At 35.3% G+C, this 22,704-nt stretch overlaps 1 protein-coding gene across 1 annotated transcript in view; it reads left to right on the top strand.

Moving 5' to 3' along the window:
- Positions 1 to 22,704, top strand: part of ASPM (assembly factor for spindle microtubules) — a 62,113-nt gene that overhangs the window by 16,010 nt on the left and 23,399 nt on the right. The window contains exons 11-17 of the mRNA XM_017506052.2: positions 1,466 to 1,611; positions 1,701 to 1,786; positions 2,301 to 2,522; positions 3,994 to 4,201; positions 4,297 to 4,439; positions 4,556 to 4,684; positions 8,595 to 8,789. Of these exons, the coding sequence (XP_017361541.1) occupies positions 1,466 to 1,611; positions 1,701 to 1,786; positions 2,301 to 2,522; positions 3,994 to 4,201; positions 4,297 to 4,439; positions 4,556 to 4,684; positions 8,595 to 8,789 (1,129 nt within the window). The remainder of the gene's footprint in view (positions 1 to 1,465; positions 1,612 to 1,700; positions 1,787 to 2,300; positions 2,523 to 3,993; positions 4,202 to 4,296; positions 4,440 to 4,555; positions 4,685 to 8,594; positions 8,790 to 22,704) is intronic.

Here is a 22,704-nt window from a genome sequence, read left to right as displayed (position 1 = left end):
TTATACTTTTTCCACTTTCTAGGAGGAACAAGGATTGGTTTAATGCTGAGTGCTATTTTTCCACAAGGAAAGCCCCCCATCCCTTTTTTTTTTCCTGTGATGGAGTCTCACCCTGTCTCCCAGGCTGGAGTGCAATGGGGTGATCACGGCTCACTGTAGCCTCTGCCTCCTAGGTTCAAGTGATTCTCCTGCCTCAGCCCCATGAGTAGCTAGGACTATAGGCGCCCACCACCACGTCTGCCTAATTTTTGTATTTTTAGTGGAGATGGAAAAATACAAAAATTTTGGGGTTTCACCATGTTGGCCAGGCTCATCTTGAACTCTTAATCTCAGATGATCCACCCACGTTGGCCTCCCAAAGTGCTGGGATTACAAGCGTGAGCCACCAGGCACTGCCAGAAAGCCTGTTTTTATGCTTTTACAGGAGTTACTGAGGACTTAGAAATGTTGGGTGTTGATGTTATTTAGTCAGTTAGGAATTCTAAGTAGTTAAGAGGTCGATCTTGCATAACCAAATTTCTGTTTTGTTAAGTGTCAGCAAAATGACTGTTTCATAGATCTTTAAGTCACTTGAGAATGCTTTGCAATGGTTACTCTATTAATGCCATGGGTGATGGGTTGGTCTACAACTGATTGGATGGTTGGCCCAGAATTATCTTGTCTCTTTCTAGCCTTTAGAAGCTGTGGTTCTGTAAGTAATTCTGCCAGCTTTTTGTTACAGACAGAAATCAGTTGGGGCTTGCCTTTTTCTGGGGAAATATTAACTATTGTCTAGTGAATAAAATACTAGTGGTCAAACAATATTAGGGGTTTGAATTCGAACTGTGGTATACCTGTCTTTGTTAGATAGATACTCAAATATTTGTATAGTAATTAAGTATACATGTATGTATATTATTTATATATAGTATATATATATTACATAAATATATAAAGGAATTACTGTGGAAACTAGTAAAACTGGATTGTATTTCTCATCTTAGTATTGCCATTACCAGCTTTATGACCATCGGCAATTCATTTAAGTTCTATGGGCCTTAGTTTCTTCATGTAACGATATCTAATTGCGGGCTTTACCATGATAACTAAAATAAGAAAATAAACCCCTTGCTTGATATGTAGAATATAGTACATCCCAATAAATAAATGTGCTTCCTCTCTGCTCTACATCTTTTCTTTCTTCTTTTTCTTCTCTGTAGAGCCCTGTTCGTTCATGTATGCATTTATGTGCGTACGTCTTATTTTCTTATCATCTGTTCACGCAATTCAATCCCAGACTTAAAATAAGAACTCTACTTGCCAACTATGGAGCAACAGAGTTTTGAGATACTTTTTGAAGTCTTGCTTATCAGAAACCCCTAAACTGCTGGGATTTATGTGGGAAATAACTATATTTCAATGAAGGATTTTTTTTCCATATATGTTTTTGTATAACAATTTCATCTGAACATTTTATTACTGCTAGGCGAACCATGGAACTTCTCACACAGAACTGGGATCTCTCAAAGAAACTCAGGATTCCGGCAATAAGTCGTCTTCAAAAGATGCACAATGTTGACATTGTTCTTCAAGTTCTTAAATCACGAGGAATTGAATTAAGTGATGAGCATGGTAAAAACTGAGTAGAGCTAAAACTTATTCTCCTCACTGAATATTGATATGTGCATATATTATGCTAATGGACAACCTTTTCTTTATAGGAAATACAATTCTGTCTAAGGATATTGTGGATAGGCACAGAGAAAAAACTCTCGGGTTGCTTTGGAAAATAGCGTTTGCTTTTCAGGTATTATATATTTGGTACATCTTGCACTTTTTATCAATTTTGAATACTGATTTAAAAAACAATTTGAATCTAATAACAAATAACAACAATAAGTATCATTTAATAATGTTTATTTTGCCCCAGGAACTGAGATATATGCTTTATACATATATATATTTAATTCTAATCTTCACCACACACCTGCAAAGTAGGTGTTAAGTCTACCTCTCAGATGAGGAAACTGAAACTACAGTTTACATCATTGATAAATCCCATGTGGCCCCAAATCTCATGTTCTTAACCACTGAACATTTTATCACTTCAGTGTGGGTGGTATTTGCCTTTGGAAAAAAAAGAAGTGTTTTGTACTAAAATATCCATTTCAGGCACTTTATTTTCTTTGATTTTTTAACTTTCTGGTTTAAAAAATCTTCCACACTTTCTCTAAAAAGATGATAATTACTTTTATTTCTGTGGGTCAAAAATAATATGTGGAAAATATAAAGGCATTTATCTTTTTTTGTGTTTGTTTTAGGTGAATATTTCTCTTAATTTAGATCAATTAAAGGAAGAAATAGCCTTTCTAAAACACACAAAGAGTATAAAGAAAACAATATGTCTACTATCATGCCATTCTGATGCTCTTACTAATAAGAAAAAAGGCAAAAGGGATAGTGGTTCCTTTGAACAATATGGTGAAAACATAAAATTATTGATGGATTGGGTAAACGCCGTTTGTGCCTTCTATAATAAAAAGGTATGTTTCTTTGTTTTTGTTGAGCCCAATATTTAATAAATTTTGGTAAAAATCAGTTAAACTTAATGCATAAAGTCTTTTATTCAATTTCTTTGTTCATCTGTGTAAGCAAACTTTTCCTCAAATGAATAAATGTGTTGTATACTATGTTTCATCTAATCTGTCACTAACTGTATGATACATGATAATTTTATCACTAAGAAAAATATGCCCTAGATGGAAGTCTTAGTAGAAGATGCTTGCGTAGAACTGGGACAGAAAAGGATCGTATCATTATGAAGGTCAATTCAAATAAGCCCACATGCAGAAAGGGACAACCAAGAACTTACCACTAGATAGAGGAAGAGAAACAAAATTTGCATCTTTCTATAATCATTTGTTAGGTTGATACTGTACTTCTGTATGAAGTATACTTCTTAATGTAAATATGTGAAAAAAATTTGCCCTAAACACGTGGATAAACTATCTGGTAACAAATAAAAAACAGAAAGTGATACAGGGTATGTGTAGCAAAATATGGTAAACTTTGCAATATGGTTATACTTTGAAGAAGTTATTAGTAGAAAAAATGTTAAACATATGGATAATCTTTTATGTTTTAACTAAATACTGAAGAGCCAAAGTTGATCGTCGGTATTAATTAATTCCACATTTGGAATTTGCATACTAGCTAAAATTTCTTTTTGATGCCAAAAATAGTAGTTACAGCATTTTGTGGTCATTCATTGACATGTGTGAATGCCTAGGTACTGATTTCCAGTTGATGTCAAACAAGGTGGTGCTGTGTCTTTTTGTTTCAGCTCTTGCACTGTAAACAAGTGTCCTTTTTGGAACCTATTTAGCATTGTGCTTTTTTGCATCTTTTGTGCTTGTTATTGGTGATTTCCCTGTTTAAAATGGCCTTCAAGTGTACTAATTAAGTCCTGTCTAGTGTTCTTAGGAGAAGACTGTGATGTGCCTTTATACAGAAAATATATGCGTTAAATAATTTTAATGCAGGCATGAATTATAGGGCTGTTGGCCACAAGTTTAATGTTATTGAATCAGAAACACACATAAAACAAGGTTATGTGAGGATTGGTTGATAAACATGTTATAACTAGAGGTTCACAGGACACTATCTCTGTATTTCCCCTCTCATTGCTAATTGTTGTAATTTCCTAAGACTACCAGAGCAAATTACTACAAACTACATGGCTTAAAGTAGAAATTTATTATGTCACAGTTCCAGAGGTTAGCGGTCTGAAATCAAGGTGTTGGATGTGCCATGCTCTCACATAAGGTTCTAGGGGAGAGTCTGTTTTACTTCTTTCTCTTAAATGTTAGAGGTTACCAGTCAAACTTGCCATTTCTTGCCTTGTAGATTTGTCACTCCAGTCTCTTCCTCTATCATTCACAGGTATTCTGCAAATCATTGTATCTATATTACTTTCTAAATGCAGTTAATTGTTTTTCTGGTATTTTCAATCAGGTGGAGAATTTTACGGTGTCTTTCTCAGATGGCCGTGTATTATGTTACCTGATCCACCACTACCATCCTTACTATGTGCCATTTGACGCTATATGTCAGCGTACTACTCAAACTGTGGAATGTACGCAAACTGGTTCAGTGGTATTAAATTCATCATCTGAATCTGATGAAAGTTCTCTGGATATGTCTCTTAAAGCAATTGATCAGGGTTAGTCCCTTTTTGTTAATTAACTTTTCTGATTCTTTGCCATGTCTGATTTTGGGCTACAAATATCTAATTTCTCTTTTCCTCCTGCGTAATAGAAAATACTTCAGAACTATACAAAGAGCTCCTAGAAAATGAAAAGAAAAATTTTCATTTGGTTAGGTCTGCAGTTAGAGACCTTGGTGGAATACCTGCTATGATTAATCATTCAGATATGTCAAATACAATTCCAGATGAAAAGGTAAGTAAAAGAAGAGTTTCTTAATTAATAATTCAATAATAAGTCTCAGAAGATGATAGTGAGTACTGAATTCTCTGTTGACATTCTGTTTTTATCTTTTGTGGTTTTTATTTTAGGTGGTTATTACCTATTTGTCATTTCTTTGTGCAAGGCTTTTGGATCTTCGTAAAGAAATAAGAGCTGCTCGACTCATACAAACAACGTGGAGAAAATATAAACTAAAAACAGATCTCAAACGCCATCAGGTACTCCTAGAATATGAAACCAATATAGTGTGAATTATACTTTATAACATATCAGTTGATTGATTTTTGACATGATTTTACATTTTACTGATGTATGACGTCATTAAGATATATTTAATAATTGTGTATATATATTTTGGGTTGGGGAAGTATGAGTATTTCTGCCTAATTGCTAATATTCTTTTCATTTGATATGTCTTTCAGTCTCTGTCCACCTCTTCACTTAGTCTGTTCCGGGGGAAGACGAATAACTTAATCTGCTTTTTAAATTTGTGAGGAATACATAGGGATGCTTGACTCAGCCCTTCCTTCCCTCTTACTGGAATCTAACCTGCCTCTAGAGAGCAGGAGCTTTCCATTAATTTTTTATTCTGTACTCTGTGAGGCTTGACCTCAAGTAGTGCTGCCTGGGTCTGGGCATCAAGTGGCTGATTTTGTGATTTAATTAGTAAGCTTATTTTGTTTGCCATGAAGCTGTCTTCCAGTTTATCCTTTATTAGTTTTAAAAGTGGTATTTTGGTTTCTACTATTAATTTTTCAAAATGCTAAGATCTGGGCATAAGAATAGAGTTGTCATTTATTGTTCCCCTTTGTGACCCCGATAGTACAAAAATTTTCTTAATGTGAAAAAAGTTTTCTTAAGTTCTGAGAAAATTGTTACTTTTAATAATCTAAGAAATGCTCTCCTTGATCAAGTTGAACAAATATTTCAATCATTTTGTCTCCCTATTCCATCTACTAATTAGCACTATATTTATTTTTTGGAAAACTTAAAAAAAAAAAGCAGCCGTGCCTAATAAAATTTATCATAAATATGTTCCATCCTATATTCCTTCTCAAGTATGAAATATGCATCTGTGATACAATTCTTGGTAGCTGTGTAAAACAGCTAAATTTTGGCAACTTTTAAACAGAATATATGTTTTTTCATGCCACATCAGACTTGGAATTAAGAGTAATTGAAATAATTTGCTTTTGCCCTACTCAGAGTCTTCATTGTAATGTTTGGGAAACAGGCAGTATCTTAACACTCACAAATGGTCTTTTCTGCTACTCCATATGCTCTGTGCCCTATAGTGCCCCTCAACTCAGGATCTGCCTCCCTACCTACATATCACTTGGAGAATAACTTCCTGAAAGCTTTCCTAAAACAATTCCCCTAGGAGCTTCCAACAGTTCTAGCAGAATTGTTTTAGGAAAGATTTCAGGAAAGGGCCTCTCCTGGCCAGTCCTCAAGCTATTTGATTCACCCGTTGTATATTGCATCAAATGAGAGTTTTAGAATTACAAGAGATAGATACATATGCATTCTGCTTTTATTTTCTGCTCAAGATAGCCTTCAATTAATCAGATTTTTCTTTTCTTTTGGAGACAAGGTCTCACTCTGTTACCCAGGCAGGAGTGCAATAGCGCCATCTCAGCTCACTTCAAATTTTGCCTCCTGGGTTCACGTAATTCTTGTGCCTCAGCCTCCTGAGGAACTGGGATTATCGGCGCATGCCACCACACCCAGCTACTTTTTGTATTTTTTTTTTTTTTTTTTAGACAGGGTTTCACTGCATTGCTTAAGCTGGTCTTGAACTTCTGGCCTCAAGTGATCTGCCTGACTTTGTCTCCCACCATGCTGCGATTATATGCGTGGCCACTGCACCTGGCCTTAATCAGACATTAACTGTAGAATTTTCTTAGCTTTTTGCTGGTGACATTCCTTTTCTTGATTTCTTTAATGCAAGTAGTAGAAGTTTTCATTTTTTGAAGGACTAAATTAAGAGAAATTTCTAGACTTATGGTTAAACTTCTTGGACCCAGTCAGACCACTACTTCTCTCCTTTCTCTTGGTGACCATACGCCCTCTTTTATACAGTTACCTCACATCCAATTATATCTTTCCATTTTCTATTTAGAACACTAAGCAGCAGGCTCCCTGTGTTATTACAAGCTACTAAACATATAAACATTAACTTGAGATAGCTATTTTTCAGGTTTTGTATTTTGCTTTTATGTTATTATACTTTACATAAATCTGTTAATAATGGAGTGGCTCAAACTGACACAGAAACTTTGGCAGGTAGCTAAAATTACCTGATGAACTATTTAAGCATCCCCTGGTACATTACAGCTCTCTCTTTTTCCTGTCAACCAATAGCCATAAACTTCAAAGCAAAAGAAGTCCTAGAATTTGGCCCTATATATATGAGGCAAGATAAAAGAAATAAGCTGGCACCTAACTGACTCAACAACAGTATGATTAAAAAGGTTTAGTGACCACAGGCATGGAAACCTTTATCATCAGTATATGTAAATTTTCAAATAGTTGCTAAATTTGGTAATATATTTGCCTCTTCTAATTTCTTTGTTTTTCATCTTTAACTTCTCTAATGACCTATAAATTTGTATTTTAGTACTATAAAGATGATGTAAAAACCGAGTTAAGTTACAATTTACTTGAGCCTATTTTGTCCATGAATGCCCTGACCCTTGCAGCTTTTGACTCAAATGTGATATACTTCTGAAGTGCAACATTTGAAATTTTTATTTATTTATTTATTCTAATAGAGGTGTGCTTTTAACTTGAGCCTCTACAGCCTAAAGGCAATAGGTTTCACAGGGGCATTTACAATGGTGTTAGATGACTTAATCAGCTTGTTATATATGTGATTCCCCAGCCCAATTTTAGAATCATTTACTCTTTCTCCCTATAGGAATTATCCAATATATAGCCCTTACCATTGTCTACTATTTGTGTTTCAATCTGTTGGTCACCTTTTTTGTATATAAGAATAAGTTTGATTATTTCCATAACTGTTATTAATAACAGTTTGATTGTGTTCTCGTATTGTACAATTTTCATGCACAGATAACATCCACTGATTGTCATTAATTAATAATTGGAATTATAGCTAATCTCTGTGTAGAGCCTACCCTTGCATGGTGGACTGTCTCAGCAACACAAAAAATTGCCAGACATGCTTGCCCTAAGTTGTTCCTTTCCACCAGAGGAAATAATTCATTTCTAGTCTCCAATTCCAGTGAAGTAAAGTGATAAATCTAGTGTTGGACAGTATAGCAAAGTAACTTTAAAGCCAAACTTACTGGTTCAAATCCTGGCTGTATTCCCAATAAACTAACAAGCCACTTCACTCATTGCCTTAGTTTTCTACTGATCATAAGAGTAGTATTTGTCCATTTGTTTCTTATGTTGGTTGTTGTGAGATTTAAATGGGTTATTCATGAAGTGTTCAGAATGGTGCTGGACATAGAATATGTTATTATTTATAACAATTTATTATCAGAAGTAACAAATAGAGATGTGGGGGGTACTGCCCTCTAACGTAACTGGGGAGCTGGTTCCTCTTTGACCATGAGTGTTGGGCATCTCAGATACCACTCCTCATAACCCAAACTATACTCTTTCCCTTGAACCTCTATGGCCTAAGGCCACAATGTATTCTGTGCTAAAGGAGGAGGTATTTTGTTTCTCCCTTTTAGTGTTTTGTTGCTTTGTTCAAATTGTTAGAATTCTCTAACATTTTTTTTTTCATACAATCCACCCCTTTACTAAAAGTCAATCATGAATTCAGTGGACCCAAATCTGGGAAACATACCACATTATACTTCAAATGGCCTTTATTTTGATTCCTGAGAATCTGTGATAGATCAAACCTGTATGATCTTTATCTTAGACTATTTCTTAGGAATCTTTGTTTCATCATGCAAATATATCTGCAAACCAACCTATTAGCCCTTTCGACATGTCTAGAATTATCAGTATTCCAAAGATGAACACAGCAAGTGTGGGGGTGTTTTATTTCCAGGATGAATTTGATTGATGTTTGACACATAATTATCTTACAAAGAATAAGGTTTTAACTGAGTGTTTAATTTACATTTGCTGACTTTTTTACTTTAGGAGAGAGATAAAGCTGCAAGAATTATTCAATCAGCTGTAATCAATTTCCTAAGAAAACAAAGATTGAGAAAAAAACTTAATGCAGCACTTATCATTCAGAAATATTGGCGGAGAGTCTTAGCACAGAAAAAATTATTAATGTTAAAAAAAGATAAGCTGGAAAGAGTTCAAAATAAAGCAGCATCACTTATTCAGGTATAGTATCCTGGACTAATTTTTTAATTTAAAAAATTTTAATGACTTTTTTTAAGAAGGCAAAATGTGATAAAGTTTTCAATGATTATATTTTAGTAATCTTTATCTAATACTTAATTTAATGAATATTTAGTGCCTGAAAAACTCTTATGGTGTTCTGCAGAAGGCTGAAACATAACTGAAATGCATTTGCTCTGAAAAAGCAAACATTCTAATTCTATACCTCTCGCTGTCTTCTTTGTTGCATCTTCTACTCTATGGAACGTGCTGGCATACTGAACCATTCTGCTTTGTATATCCACATAACCAACCAGGTTCTCTTTTTATCTTTGCCATGAGTCCTGGAAAATGGACAACTGTACTCATTTTTCTCTCTAATCCACTTGGTTGGCATGTAAAGTGCTTATACTTAGTCTGTAGAATGCTTATTTTTTTTTAAGAAAAAATATGTCATATCGACTTTAGATAATAGATATATCTATGTAAGTTAGTTTTTCACATTAAATGATATTTTAATAACATTAGGTGAATTATTTAAATTTACTATCTGTAAATACCATTGAAGCTTCACTCCATAAATGTATCTATTTTATAAATTTGAAAGTTTTTTATCTGGCTATCATTATTGATAAATGAGAGGTTCTATGACTTAAATAATTGTCCTTTTGAACCTTTTAAAAAATGTAAAATGCTACACGTAGAAAATTGTCCAAAATAAAAATATAGGGCCTGATGATTTTTCCCAAAATGAATACCAATGTAAAACCACCTAGGCCAAGAAATTGCCAGTGTAGCAAAAGGTATTTTTCAATTAACTCTCCCATTCCAGCTCATTTACCATTATGCTAATCATGCCATTTTCCTGTGTTTTCTTTAAACACCATAATTTAGTTTTGCTTACTTTTTGAATTGTTATAGATGGGTTCAAACCATATAAATTCTTTCGTATGACATCATTACATACATTTTTGAGATTTATCAGTGTTGTTGAGTATAGCTGTAGTTTAATTTTTTTTATTTAGCATTCTGCACTATGCTTGATCTGTTCTATTGCTGATGAACATTTGGCTTTCCAGTTTTAGGCTCTTATGATTAAAGGCTTTATGAACATATCTTTTGGTTTGAAATGTTTTCATCTGTTCAATTGTACTAGGAATACAGTTCTATACAGGCATACCTCGTTTTATTGCTCTTTGTATTATTGTGCTTTGCAGCTGTTGAGTGTTTTACGAATTGAAGGTTTGTGGCAATCCTGTGTTAAGCAAGTCTATCAACACGTTTTCCACCAGGATATGCTCACTTTGTGTTTTTGTCATATTTTGGTAATCCTCACAATATTTCAAACTTTTTCATTAATACTACATCTATTATGGTAATATGAGGTATGAGGTTAATGATCATTGATAAGAAGTTTGAGTGGTCTAGATAGAAGATGAAACCAGCCACAACATTCCCATAAGCCAAAGCCTAATCCAGAGAAGGCCCTAACTCTATTCATTTCTACAAAGGCTGACCGAAGTAAGGAAGCTACAAAAATTTTGAAGCTAGCAGAGAGTGGTTCATGAGGTTTAAGAAAATAAGCTGTCCCCATAACATAAAAGTGCAAGGTAAAGCAGCAAGTGCAAATATAGAAGCTGCAGCAAGTTATCCAGAAGATCTAGCTAAGATCATTAATAAAAGTGGCTACACTAAAGATTTTCGATCTAGACAAAATAAACTTTTATTAAAAAAGATGCCATCTGGGAAGGAGAAATGAATTTCTAGCTTCAAAGACTCAAAGGAGTAGTTTACTCTCTTGTTAGGGATTAATGCAACTGATGACTTGAAGTTGAAGCCAATGGTTGTTTATCCTTCTGAAAAACCCTAGGACCCTTAAGAATTAGGCTAACTATACTCTGACTGTATACTATAAATGGAACAACAAAGCCTGGATGACAGCACATTTGTTTATAGCAAGGTTTACTGAATATTCTAAGTCCATTGTTGAGGCCTACTACTCAGAAAAGAAGATTCCTTTTAAAATATTACTGTTCATTGACAGTGCACCTGGTCATGGACAGGGACATGGACAAGGAGAGGACTGTTGTTTTCATGCCTGCTAACACAACATCCATTCTGCAGTCCATGGATAAAAATTAATTTGACTTTTAAGTCTTATTATTTAAAAAATACATTTTTGTAAGGCTATGGCTGCAATATATGGTGATTCCTTTGATGGATCTGGATAAAGTAAATTGAAAACCTTCTGGAAAGGATTCATCATTTTAGGTGACATCAAAAAGTTTAATGATTCATAGGAGGAGGTCAAAATATCAGCATTAACAGGAGTTTGGAACAAGTTGATTCCAACCAATTTTTATGGATAACTTTGATGGGTTAAAGATTTCACTGGAGTAAGTAACTGCAGATTTAGTAGAAATAGCTAGAGAACTAGAATTCAAAGTGGTACCTGAAGATGTGACTGAATTGCAGCAATTTGAACAGCTGAGGAGTTGCTTCTTACGGAGGAGCAAAGAAAGTGGTTTCTTGAAGTGAGATCTATTCCTGGTAGCCATACTTGGTATGGTAGCTCATTCCTATAATCTCATCAACTCGTGAGCTCATCAACTTGTGAGGCAGAGGTAGGGGGGATGGCTTGAGGCTAGGAGTTTGAAAATAGCCTGGGCAATAAAGTGAGACTCCACTTAAAAATCAACATAAGCTGGGCATGATGGTTCACGACTGTGATCCCAAGCACTTTTGGAGGCCAAGGCAAGCATATCATGTGAGGTCAGGAGTTCAAGACCAGCCTGGCCAAAATGGAGAAACCCCATCTCTACTACAAGTACAGAAATTAGCGAGGTGTGGGGGCACATTCCTGTAATTTCAACTTTTCGGGAGGCTGAGGTAGGAGAATCGCTTGAATCCAGGAGGCAGAGATTACAGTGAGCTAAGATCACATCATTGCACTACAGCCTGGGCGACAGAGCAACACTCCATCTAAAAATAAAAAAAGTAAATAAAATAAAATAATTAGCCAAGTGTGGTGGCACACGCCTATAGTCCCAGCTACTCAGAAGGTTGAGGTGGGAGGACCCTGGGAGTTCAAGGCAGCAGTGAGCCATAATTGCACCACTGCAGTCCAGCCTGTGTGACACAGTGAGACCCCGACTGTTAAATGTGTGTGTGTGTGTACATTTTCTAAAATTTATAACAGTATATAAATTTAGTTGATAAAGCAGCAATAGAGTTTGAGAGGATTGACCCCAATTTTAAAAGAATCCCTACTATGAGTAAAATGCTAGTCAGTGGCATTTCATGCTATGAAGCAAAATTCAAAATTTTCTGAATAAGGAGTCAGTCAATGCAGCAAACTTTATTGTCTTATTCTTAAAAAATTGCCAAAGCTACCTTCAATAACCATCATTCTGATTAGTCAGCAGCCATCAACACCGAGGCCCTTTACTACTAAAAAGATTCCAATTTGCTGAAGGCTCACATGGTTCTTAGCATTTTTAGCAGTTTAGTAGTTTTAAATTTAGGTATGTACATTGCAGTTTTTTACACATAATGCTTTTGTATACTTAATAGACTGTAGTATAGTGTAAAGATGACTTCTGTATGCATTGGGAAACTAAAAAATTTGTGTGACTCCCTCACTTTTTTATAATATTTGCTTTATTGTGGTGGTGTGGAAATGAACCTGCAATATCTTCAAGGTATGCCTGTATACATTTCAACTTTCGTATACACTGCCCCAGAGTTTTTTAAAGTACTTGTAAGGATTTAAAACCCACCAGTTGTTTATGACCATTCACATAACTTCATGTCTACCTTAACATTTGGAAATTGTCTTTTTCATTTTAGCCATTCTGGTGATTGTGTAGTAGTATTTAGAGTAGTTTAATTTGAATTTTCTTTATTAATGATATTGAACAACTTTTCCATTTTGGAAATCTTTTGTGAAGTATTATTTTGAGCATCTTTTAAAACTGTTTTTATTTGCCTTCATGTGGATTTATAAAAGAACTTTATATTATGATTGTTATTAGGCCTCTATTTGATATGTGTGTTATATCTTCTCCCAGGCTATACCTTACTGTTTTAAATCTTACTAATGAAATTTCTTGTTTTTATTTTATGGTTAGTATTTTTTTGTGTATCATTTAAGGAGTGTTTCTTTATCTTAAAGCCTTGTAGATGTACTCCTGTGTTATACTCTGCAAGCATTAATGTTTTGTCTTTCTCATTTTGATCTCACTTAAAATTTTTTTAGATGATTTGTTTTCTGAGGACATTTGAAAAGTATATATGGATATCCAGTTGTTTCAGCATGTTTTACTGAAATGACCATCCTTGCCCTGTTGCTGTGCTACCTTCAGTATACATGATATATTCTCTTTTTTCTTCTACTTTTAAATTCCAGGGGTATGTGAACAGATATGTTACATGAGTAAATTGCATGTCACTGAGCCTTAGTGTGCAAGTGATACTGTCACCCAGGGAGTGAGCAGAGTACTTGATAGATAGTCTTCGATCCCACACTTTCCTCTGACTCTCCCCCTTCAAGCAGTCCCAGTGTCTATTGTTCCCATCTTTGTGTTCATATGTATTCAGTGTTTAGCTCCCAGTCATAAGTGAGAATATGTGATATTTGTTTTTCTCTTCCTGTGTTATTTCACTTAGGATAACAGCCTCCAGCTGCATGCACATTATTGCAAATGACATAATTTCTTTTTTAATGGCCACATAGTATTCCATCATACTTACATTTCCTTTTTTGAAAACTTTACTTTTAGGTTTGGGGTACATGTGGAGGTTTGTTATGTGAACCTCCAAAATTTGAGACAGGTCTCAATTAATTTAGAAAGTTTATTTTGCCAAAGTTGAGGATGTGGACTTATGACACTGCATCAGGAAGTCCTGACATGTGCCCAAGGTGGTCCGGGCACAGCTTGATTTTATACATTTTAGGGAAACCTGAGACATCAATCAATATATGTAAGAAGTACATGGGTTCAGTCTGGAAAGTCAGGACAAATTGAAGCAAAGGCAGGAAGACCCAAAGTGGGAGGTGGCTTCCAGGTCACAGATAGGTGAGACAAACAGTTGCATTGATTAGCCTTTCCAAAGGAGGCATCAGATATGCATTTACCTCAGTGAGCACAGGGATAACTGAATAGAATGGGAGGCAGGTTTACCCTAAGCAGTTTCCAGCTAGAGTTTTTCTTTTAGCTTATTGGTTTTGTGGGGGACCAGTTTATTTTCCTTTCACAGTTATATAGGTAGACTTGTGTCATGGGGGTTTGTCGTACAGATTATTTTGTTAGCCAAGTATTAAGCCTAGTATCCATTAGTTATTCTTCGTGATCCTCTCCCTCCTCCCACCCACATGGATGGAGCTGGAGGCCATTACCCTTAGCAAACCAGTAGAGGAACAGAAAGCCACCCTCCAGTAGGCCCCAGAGTGTGTTGTTTCCCTCTATGTGTCCATGTGTTCTCATCATTTAGCTCCCACTTATAAGTAAGAAAAATGTACAGTATTTGGTTTTCTGTTCCTGTATTAGTTTGCTAAGGATAATGGCCTCCAGCTCCATCCATGTCCCTGCAGAGGTCATGAACTCATTCTTTTTTTACGGCTCCATAGTATTCCATGGTGTATATATGCCACATTTTCTTTATCTTGTCTGCCATTGGTGGACATTTAGGTTTATTCTATGTCATTGCTTTTGTGAATATTGCTGCAGTGAACATCATGCTTGCTTCTTTATGACAGAACAATTTATATTCCTTTGGGCAAATACTCATTAATGGGATTGCTGGGTTGAATGGTATTTCTGATTTTAGGTCTTTGAGGAATCACCACACTGTCTTCCAAAATGGTTGAATTAATTTAGACTCCCACCAACAGTGTATAAGCATTCCTTTTTTTCTACAACCTCACCAGCATCTCATTTTTTGACTTTTTCATGATAGCCATTATGACTCATGTGAGATGGTGTCTCATTGTGGCTTTGATTTGCATTTCTAGTATATGTGCTGCCGAAGCGAGCACTTGATTTGCATTTCTAATGATGGATTATGTTGACCTTTTTTCGTGTGATTGTTGGCTGTATGTAGGTCTCCATGGTGTGTATGAGCCACATTTTCTTTATCCAGTCCACTGTTGATGGATGTCTTGGTTGATTCCATGTCTTTGCTATCGCGAATAGTTCTGTAATGAACATATGAATCCATGTGTCTTTTTGGTGGAATGATTTCTTTTCCTTTGGGGATATACCCAGTAGTGAGATTGCTGGATCAAATGGAAGTTCTGTTTTAAGTTCTTTGAGAAATCTCCAAATTGATTTTCACAGTGACTGAACTAATTTACATTTCCACCAGCATCGTATAAGTGTTCTCTTTTCTCTGTAACCTTGCCAGCATCTGTTTTTTGACTTTTGAATAATACCCATTCTGACTGGGGTGAGAGGGTACCAGATTTGCATTTTTCTGATGTTTACTGCTGATGAATATTTTTTCATAGATTTGTTGGCCATATATGTGTCTTATTCTTTTGAAAGGTGTCCATGTCCTTTGCCCATTTTTTAATGGGGCTGTTTTTTCTTTTTTGAATTAAGTTCCTAATAGATGCTGGATATTAAACCTTGGTTAGATACATTGTTCGCAAATATTTTCTCCCATTCTGTAGGTTGTCTGTTTATTCTGTTGATCATTTATTTTGCTGTGCAGAAGCCCTTCAGTTTAATTAGGTTCCATTTGTCATTTATTTATTTATTTATTTATTTATTATACTTTAAGTTCTGGGCTACATGTACACAATGTGCAGGTTTATTACATAGATATACACATGCATGGTGATTTGCTGCATCCATCCCCCGTCATCTACATTAGGTATTTCTCCTAATCTTATCCCTCCCCAATCCCCCCACCCTCTGCTATCCCTCACCTAGCTACTCTACCCCCCGATAGGCCCCAGTGTGTGATGTTCCCTTCCCTGTGTCCATATGTTCTCGTTGTTCAACACCCACTTACGAGTGAGAACATGTAGTGTTTGGTTTTCTGTTCTTGTGTCAGTTTGCTGAGAATGATGGCTTACAGCTTCATCCATGTCCCTGCAAAGGACATGAACTCATCCTTTTTTATGTCTGCATAGTGTTTCATGGTGTATATGTACTACATTTCTTACATCCAGTCTGTCATTGATGGGCATTTGGGTGGATTCCAGGTCTTTGCGATGGTAAACAGTGCTACAATAAACATACATGTGCATGTCTTTGTTTTATAATCCTTTGGATATATACCCAGTAATGGGATTGCTGGCTCAAATAGAATTTCTATTTCTAGGTCCTTGAGGAACTGCTACACCGTCTTCCACAATGGTTGAACTAATTTACACTCCCACCAACAGTGTAAAAGTGTTCCTATTTCTCCACATCCTCTCCAGCATCTGTTGTCTCCTGATTTTTTAATGTTTGCCATTCTAATTGGCATGAGATGGTATCTCCGTGTGGTTTTGATTTGCATTTCTCTAATGACCAGTGATGATGACCTTTTTAAATATGTTTTTTGGCTACATAAATGACTTATTTTGAGAAGTGTCTGTTCATATCCTTCAGCCACTTTTTGATAGGGTCTTTTGTTTTTTTCTTGTAAATTTGTTTAAGTTCTTTGTAGATTCCGGATATTAGCCCTTTGTCAGATGGGTGGATTGCAAAAATTTTTTTCCGTTCTGTTGGTTGCTTGTTCACTCTAATGATAGTGTTTCTTTTGCTATATAGAAACTCTTAAGTTTAATTAGATCCCATTTGTCTCTTTTGGTTTTTGTTGCCATTGCTTATGGTGTTTTAGGCATGAAGTCCTTGCCTATGCCTATGTCCTGAAGGGTTTTGCCTCGGTTTTTCTTCTAGGGTTTTCATGGTGTTAGGTTTTATGTTTAAATCTTTAATCCATCTGGAGTTAATTTTTAAATAAGGGGTAAGGAAGTGATCCAGTTTCAGCTTTCTGCATATGGCTAGCCAGTTTTCCCAACACCATTTATTAAACAGGGGATCCTTTCCTTATTGCTTGTTTTTGTCAGGTTTGTCAAAGATCAGATGGTTGTAGATGTGTGGCATTATTTCTGAGGCCTCTGTTCTGTTCCATTGGTCTGTATCTCTGTTTTGATACCAGTACCATGCTGTTTTGATACCAGTACCATGCTGTTTTGATTACTGTAGCCTTGTAGTATAGTTTGAAGTCAGGTAGTGTGATGCCTCCAGCTTTGTTTTTTTCACTTAGGATTGTGTTGGCTATGCAGGCTCTTTTCTGGTTCCACATGAAANTTTTTTTTTTTTTTTTTTCCTTAGGACTATCTTGGTTATGCAGGCTCTTTTTTGGTTTCATTTGAAGTTAAAGGTGTTTTTTTTCCAATTCTGTGAAGAAAGTTAGTGGTAGCTTGATAAGGATAGCATTGAATCTATAAATTAGTTTGGGCAATATGGCCATTTTCACAATATTGATTCTTTCTATCCGTGAGCATGGAATGTTTTTCCATCTGTTTTGTCCTCTCTTATTGCCTTGAGTTAGTGGTTTGTAGTTCTCCTTGAAGAGATCCTTCACATGTCTTGTTAGTTGCATTCCTAGGTATTTTATTCTCTTTGTAGCAATTGTGAATGGCAGTTCATTCTTGATTTGGCTTTCTTTAAGTCTGTTATTGGTATATAGGAATACTTGTGATTTTTTCACATTGATTTTGTATCCTGAGACTTTGCTGAAGTTGCTTATCAGCTTAAGGAGATTTTGGGCTGAGACAATGGGGTCTTCTAAATATGCAATCATGTCATCTGCAAATATAGAAAATTTGACTTCCTCTTTTCCTATTTCTTTTTCTTGCCTGATTGCCCTGGGCAGAACTTCCAATGCTGTGTTGAATAGGATTGATGAGAGAGGGCATCCTTGTCTTGTGCCAGTTTTCAAAGGGAATGCTCCCAGTTTTTGCCCATTCAGTATGATATTGGCAATGGGTTTGTCATAAATAGCTCTTATTATTTTGAGATACATTCCTTCAATACCTTGTTTATTGAGAAGTTTTAGCATAAAGGGCTGTGGAATTTTGTCGAAGGCCTTCTCTGCATGTATTGAGATAATCATGTGGTTTTTGTCTTTGGTTCTGTTTATGTGATGGATTATGTTTATAGATTTTCATATGTTGAACCAGCCTTGCATTCCAGGGATGAAGCCTACTTGATTGTGATGGATAAGCTTTTTGATGTGCTGTTGGATTCAGTTTGCCAGTATTTTATTGAGGATTTTCACATCAAAGTTTATCTTGGATATTGGCCTGAAATATTCTTTTTTTGTTGTATCTGCCAGATTTTGGCATTACAATGATATTGGTCTCATAAAATGAGTTAGGGAAAATTTGCACTTTTTGTATTGTGTGGAATAGTTTCAGAAGTAATGGGACCAGTTCCTCTTTGTATGTCTGGTAGAATTCGGCTGTGAACCCATCCGGTCCTGGACTTTTTTTTGGTAGGCAGGCTATTAATTGCTGCCTCAATTTCAGACCTTGTTATTGGTCTATTCAGGGATTCAACTTCTTCCTGGTTTAGTCTTGGGAGGGTGTAAGTGTCCAGGAATTTGTCCATTTCTTCTAGATTTACTGGTTTATGTGTATAGACGTGTTTATAGTAATCCCTGATAGTTTGATTTCTGTGGGATTGGTGGTGATATCCCCTTTATCATTTTTTCTTGCGTCTATTTGATTCTTCTCTCTTTTTTATCAGTCTGGCTAGCAGTCTATTTATTTTGTAGACCTTTTCAGTAATCTAGCTCCTAGATTTATTGATTTTTTTGAAGGGTTTTTGTGTCTCTAGCTCCTTCAGTTCTGCTCTGATCTTTATTATTTCTTGTCTTCTGCTAGCTTTTGAATTTGTTAGATCTTGCTCCTCTAGTTCTCTTAATTGTGACATTAGGGTGTTGACTTTAGATCTTTCCTCGCTTCTCATGTGGGCATTTATTGCTATAAATTTCCCTCTAGACACTGCTTTAAATGTGTCCCAGAGATTCTAGTACGTTGTATCTTTGTTCTCATTGGTTTCAAAGAACGTCTTTATTTCTGCCTTCATTTCATTATTTGTCCAGTAGTCATTCAGGAGCAGATTGTTCAGTTTTCATGTAGTGTGTGGTTTTGAGTGAGTTTCTTAATCCTGAGTTCTAATTTGATTGCACTGTGGTCTGAGAGACGGTTTGGTTTGATTTTCATTCTTTTGCAATTGCTGAGGAATAATTTACTTCCAATTATATGTTCAATTTTAGAGTAAATGTGATGTGGTGCTGAGAAGAATGTATATTATCTAGATTTGGGGTGGAGAGTTCTGTAGATATCTATTAGGTCCTCTTGGTCCAGATCTGAGTTCAAGTCCTGGTTATCCTTGTTAATTTTTTATCTCTTTGATCTAATATTGATAGTGGAGTATTAAAGTATCCCACTATTACTGTGTGGGAGCCTAAGTCTCTTTGTAAGTCATTAAGAACTTGCTTTATGTATCTGCATGCTCCTGTATTTGATGCCTATATATTTAGGATCGTTACCTCCTCTTGTTGCATTGATTCCTTTACCATTATGTAATGCCCTTTGTCTCTTTTGATCTTTGTTGGTTTCAATGCTATTTTATCAGAGACTAGGATTGCAACCCCTTCTTTTCTTTGCTCTCCATTTGCTTCGTAAATCTTCTTCCATCCCTTTATTTTTAGCCTATGTGTGTCTTTACACGTCAGATGGGTCTCCTGAATACAGCACACCCATAGGTCTTGACTCTTTATCCAATTTGCCAGTCTGTGTCTTTTAATTGGGGCATTTAGCCCATTTACATATAAGGTTAATATTGCTACGTTTGAATTTGATCCTGCCATTTTGATGCTAGCTGTTGTTTTACCTGTTAGTTGATGTAATTTCTTCATAGCGTCAATGATCTTTACAATCTGATATGTTTTTTGCTGTTGCTGGTACTGGTTGTTCCTTTCCATGTTTAGTGCTTCCTTCAGGAGCTCTTGTAGGGCAGGCCTGGTGGTGAAGAAATCTTTCAGCAGTTGTCTGTAAAGGATTTTATTTCTTCACTTATGTAGCTTATTTTGGCTGGACTCTGGGTTGAAAATTCTTTTCTTTCAGGATGTTGAATATTGGTCCCCACTCTCTTCTGGCTTGTAGGGTTTCTGCTGAGAGATCTGCTGTGAGTCAAATGGGCTTCCCTTTGTGGGTAGCCTGACCTTTCTCTCTGGCTGTCCTTAGCATTTTTTTTTTTTTTTTTTAATTTCAACCCTGGTGAATCTCACGATTATGTGACTTTTGGGATTGCCCTTCTCGAGGAGTATCTTTGTGGTGTTCTCTGTATTTCCTGGATTTGAATGTTGACCTGCCTTGCTGGTTGTATGAGTTCTCCTGGATAATATCCTGAAGAGTGTTTTCCAACTTGGTTTCATTCTCCCCATCACATTCAGGTATACCGATCAAATGTAGATTAGGTCTTTTCACACAATCCCCTATTTCTTGGAGGCTTTATTATTCATTTCTTTTCACTCTTTTTTCTCTAATCTTGCCTTTTATTTCATTTTATTTCATTGAGTTGGTCTTCAATCTCTGATATCCTTTTTTCTGCTTGATTGATTCAGCAATTGAAACTTGTGTATGCTTAATGAAGTTCTCGTGCTGCATTTTTCAGCTCCATCAGGTTGTTTATGTTCTTCAGTATGCTGGTTATTCGTTTTTGTTGCAATTGCTTTTGGGGACTTTGTTATAAATTATTTCCCAAGGCTGATATCCAGAATTGTATTTCCTAGGTTTTATTCTAGGGTTTTTGTTGGTTTAGTCTTATGTAAGTCGTTAATCCATCTTGAGTTAATTTTTTGTATATGGTGAAAGCAAAGTGTCCAATTTTAATCTTCTGCACTGACCAGTGTATTGTTTTCTCATTGTTTGTTACTGTCAACTATGTCAAAGATTAGGTGATTTTAGATGTGTGGCTTTATTTCATGGTTTCCTACCCTGTTCCATTTGTCTAAGTAGTAGACATCAATATCTTATATGTGTGATTCTGGTTTTAGTACTTCTTTCTATTCCATTGGTCCATTTGTCTATCTTTGAGCTTTGTGCTGTATCGTAGGTGACATCTGAATATCTAGAAGGGAAATCCTCCTTTTTTGTTAGGGATTTGCACATTATTTCCTCCAGTCTGTAGCTTGTCTTTTTATTCTCTTAACAGGATTTTTTTGTATAACAGAAGTATTTCATTTTGATGGAATCCAGTTATTATTTTTTCTTCTTTTATGGATTGTGCTTTTAGTGTCATATCAAAGTACTCTAAAAGTTTTATAATTTTTCATTCTAAATTTTGACCTAGGATGCATTTTGTGCTAATTCTCATTTCAGGTTTGAGGGTTAGGTCAATGTTCACTTTTTTTGCATATAGATGTCCAATTATTCTGACACTATTTGTTGAAAAAAACTATGGTTTCCACATTAAAATGTCTTTGCACCTTTGTCATAAATCAGTTGGTCACATGCATGTTGATCTTCTGAACTATATTCTCTTTCGTTAATACATGTGTCTGTACCTTCACCAATGCCACAGGTTCTTGATTTCTCTGCAGCTTTATATTAAGCCTTAATGGATATTGTGATTCTTCCAATTTCATTCTTTTTTCAAAATGAGTTGGGATTTTCTAGTTGCTTTGTCTTTCCACTTAAGTTTTACATGCAGTTTTTCTGTATCCTCAAAAAGTACTGTCAAATTTTGATTAGAATTACATCACGTTTACAGATATTTTGAGGTGAACTGATACCTTTACTGTGTTGATTATTCTGGTTCACAAAGGTGGTATATATCTCCATTTATTTAGATCTTTGAGCTGTTCATCATCAGCTTTTTGTTAGTTTATACCTCTTTATGTTATTTATTTTGGAGCTATTCTAAGTAGTATTGGTTTTTGATTTCAGTTCCTATTTGTTTCTTTTTTATAGACATTCATTTTTATGTGTTAATCCTTTAAACGGGTTAACTATTAATCCTGTTTTAAAAACTCACTTATTCCTGTGAAGTTTTTATGTTTGTTATTGTTTTAGATTCTTTGAGATTTTCTACATAGTCATGTTGTCTGCCTTTTTTTCCAATCTAAATTTTTTTAATCCCCCCCCCTTTATTTTATTGGCCAAGAATTGCAGTATGATGTTAAATAGGAGTGGTAAGGTTCAATATCCTTGCCTTGTTCTCAATTTAGAACACATTAAGTATCATATAAGCTGTAATTCTCTTGTAGATGCCCTTTATCAAAAAGTACTGTCAAATTTTGATTAGAATTACATCACATTTACAGATATTTTGAGGTGAGGAGTCTCTGTTTCTTAGTTTACTGAGAGTTTTATCGTTATAGATTTGGGTTTCATTAAATATTTTTTCTGCTTCAGTGGATACATTGACAATTATTGGGTCTCTAATCTTACAGTTGAACTTACATTCCAATGATAAAATTCAAATATTAGTGCTGTATTTTTTATATATATTTAAATTTTATCAATTCCATTTACTAGTGCGTTGCTGAAGAGTTTTGCATCTCTATAATGAGTTGAGAAGTTTCAGTGTTCTTTTATGTTTTCTGGAAGAGATTGTTGACAATTGGTATTAATTTTTCTTTATTTTATAGAACTCATTAGTGATACTATATTAGGGTGGAAATTTCTATTTTATTTTTTCCTCTTTTTTTTTACTTAATTGTGCATATTCATAGAATACATAGTGATGTTTTGATACATATACTGTATAGTGATTACATTAGGACAATTAGCATATTCATCATCTCAAACATTATTCTTCTCCAGACTTTTTTTTCTTAGAGACAGGGTCTTGTTTTGTCACCCATGCTGGAGTGCAGTGGTGCAAACACTGCTCACTGCAACCTT

The sequence above is a fragment of the Cebus imitator genome, unplaced genomic scaffold, assembly GCF_001604975.1.
Source record: "Cebus imitator isolate Cc_AM_T3 unplaced genomic scaffold, Cebus_imitator-1.0 Scaffold347, whole genome shotgun sequence".
Lineage (NCBI taxonomy): Eukaryota > Metazoa > Chordata > Mammalia > Primates > Cebidae > Cebus > Cebus imitator.
This window is presented reverse-complemented; position numbering and strand designations above follow the sequence as displayed.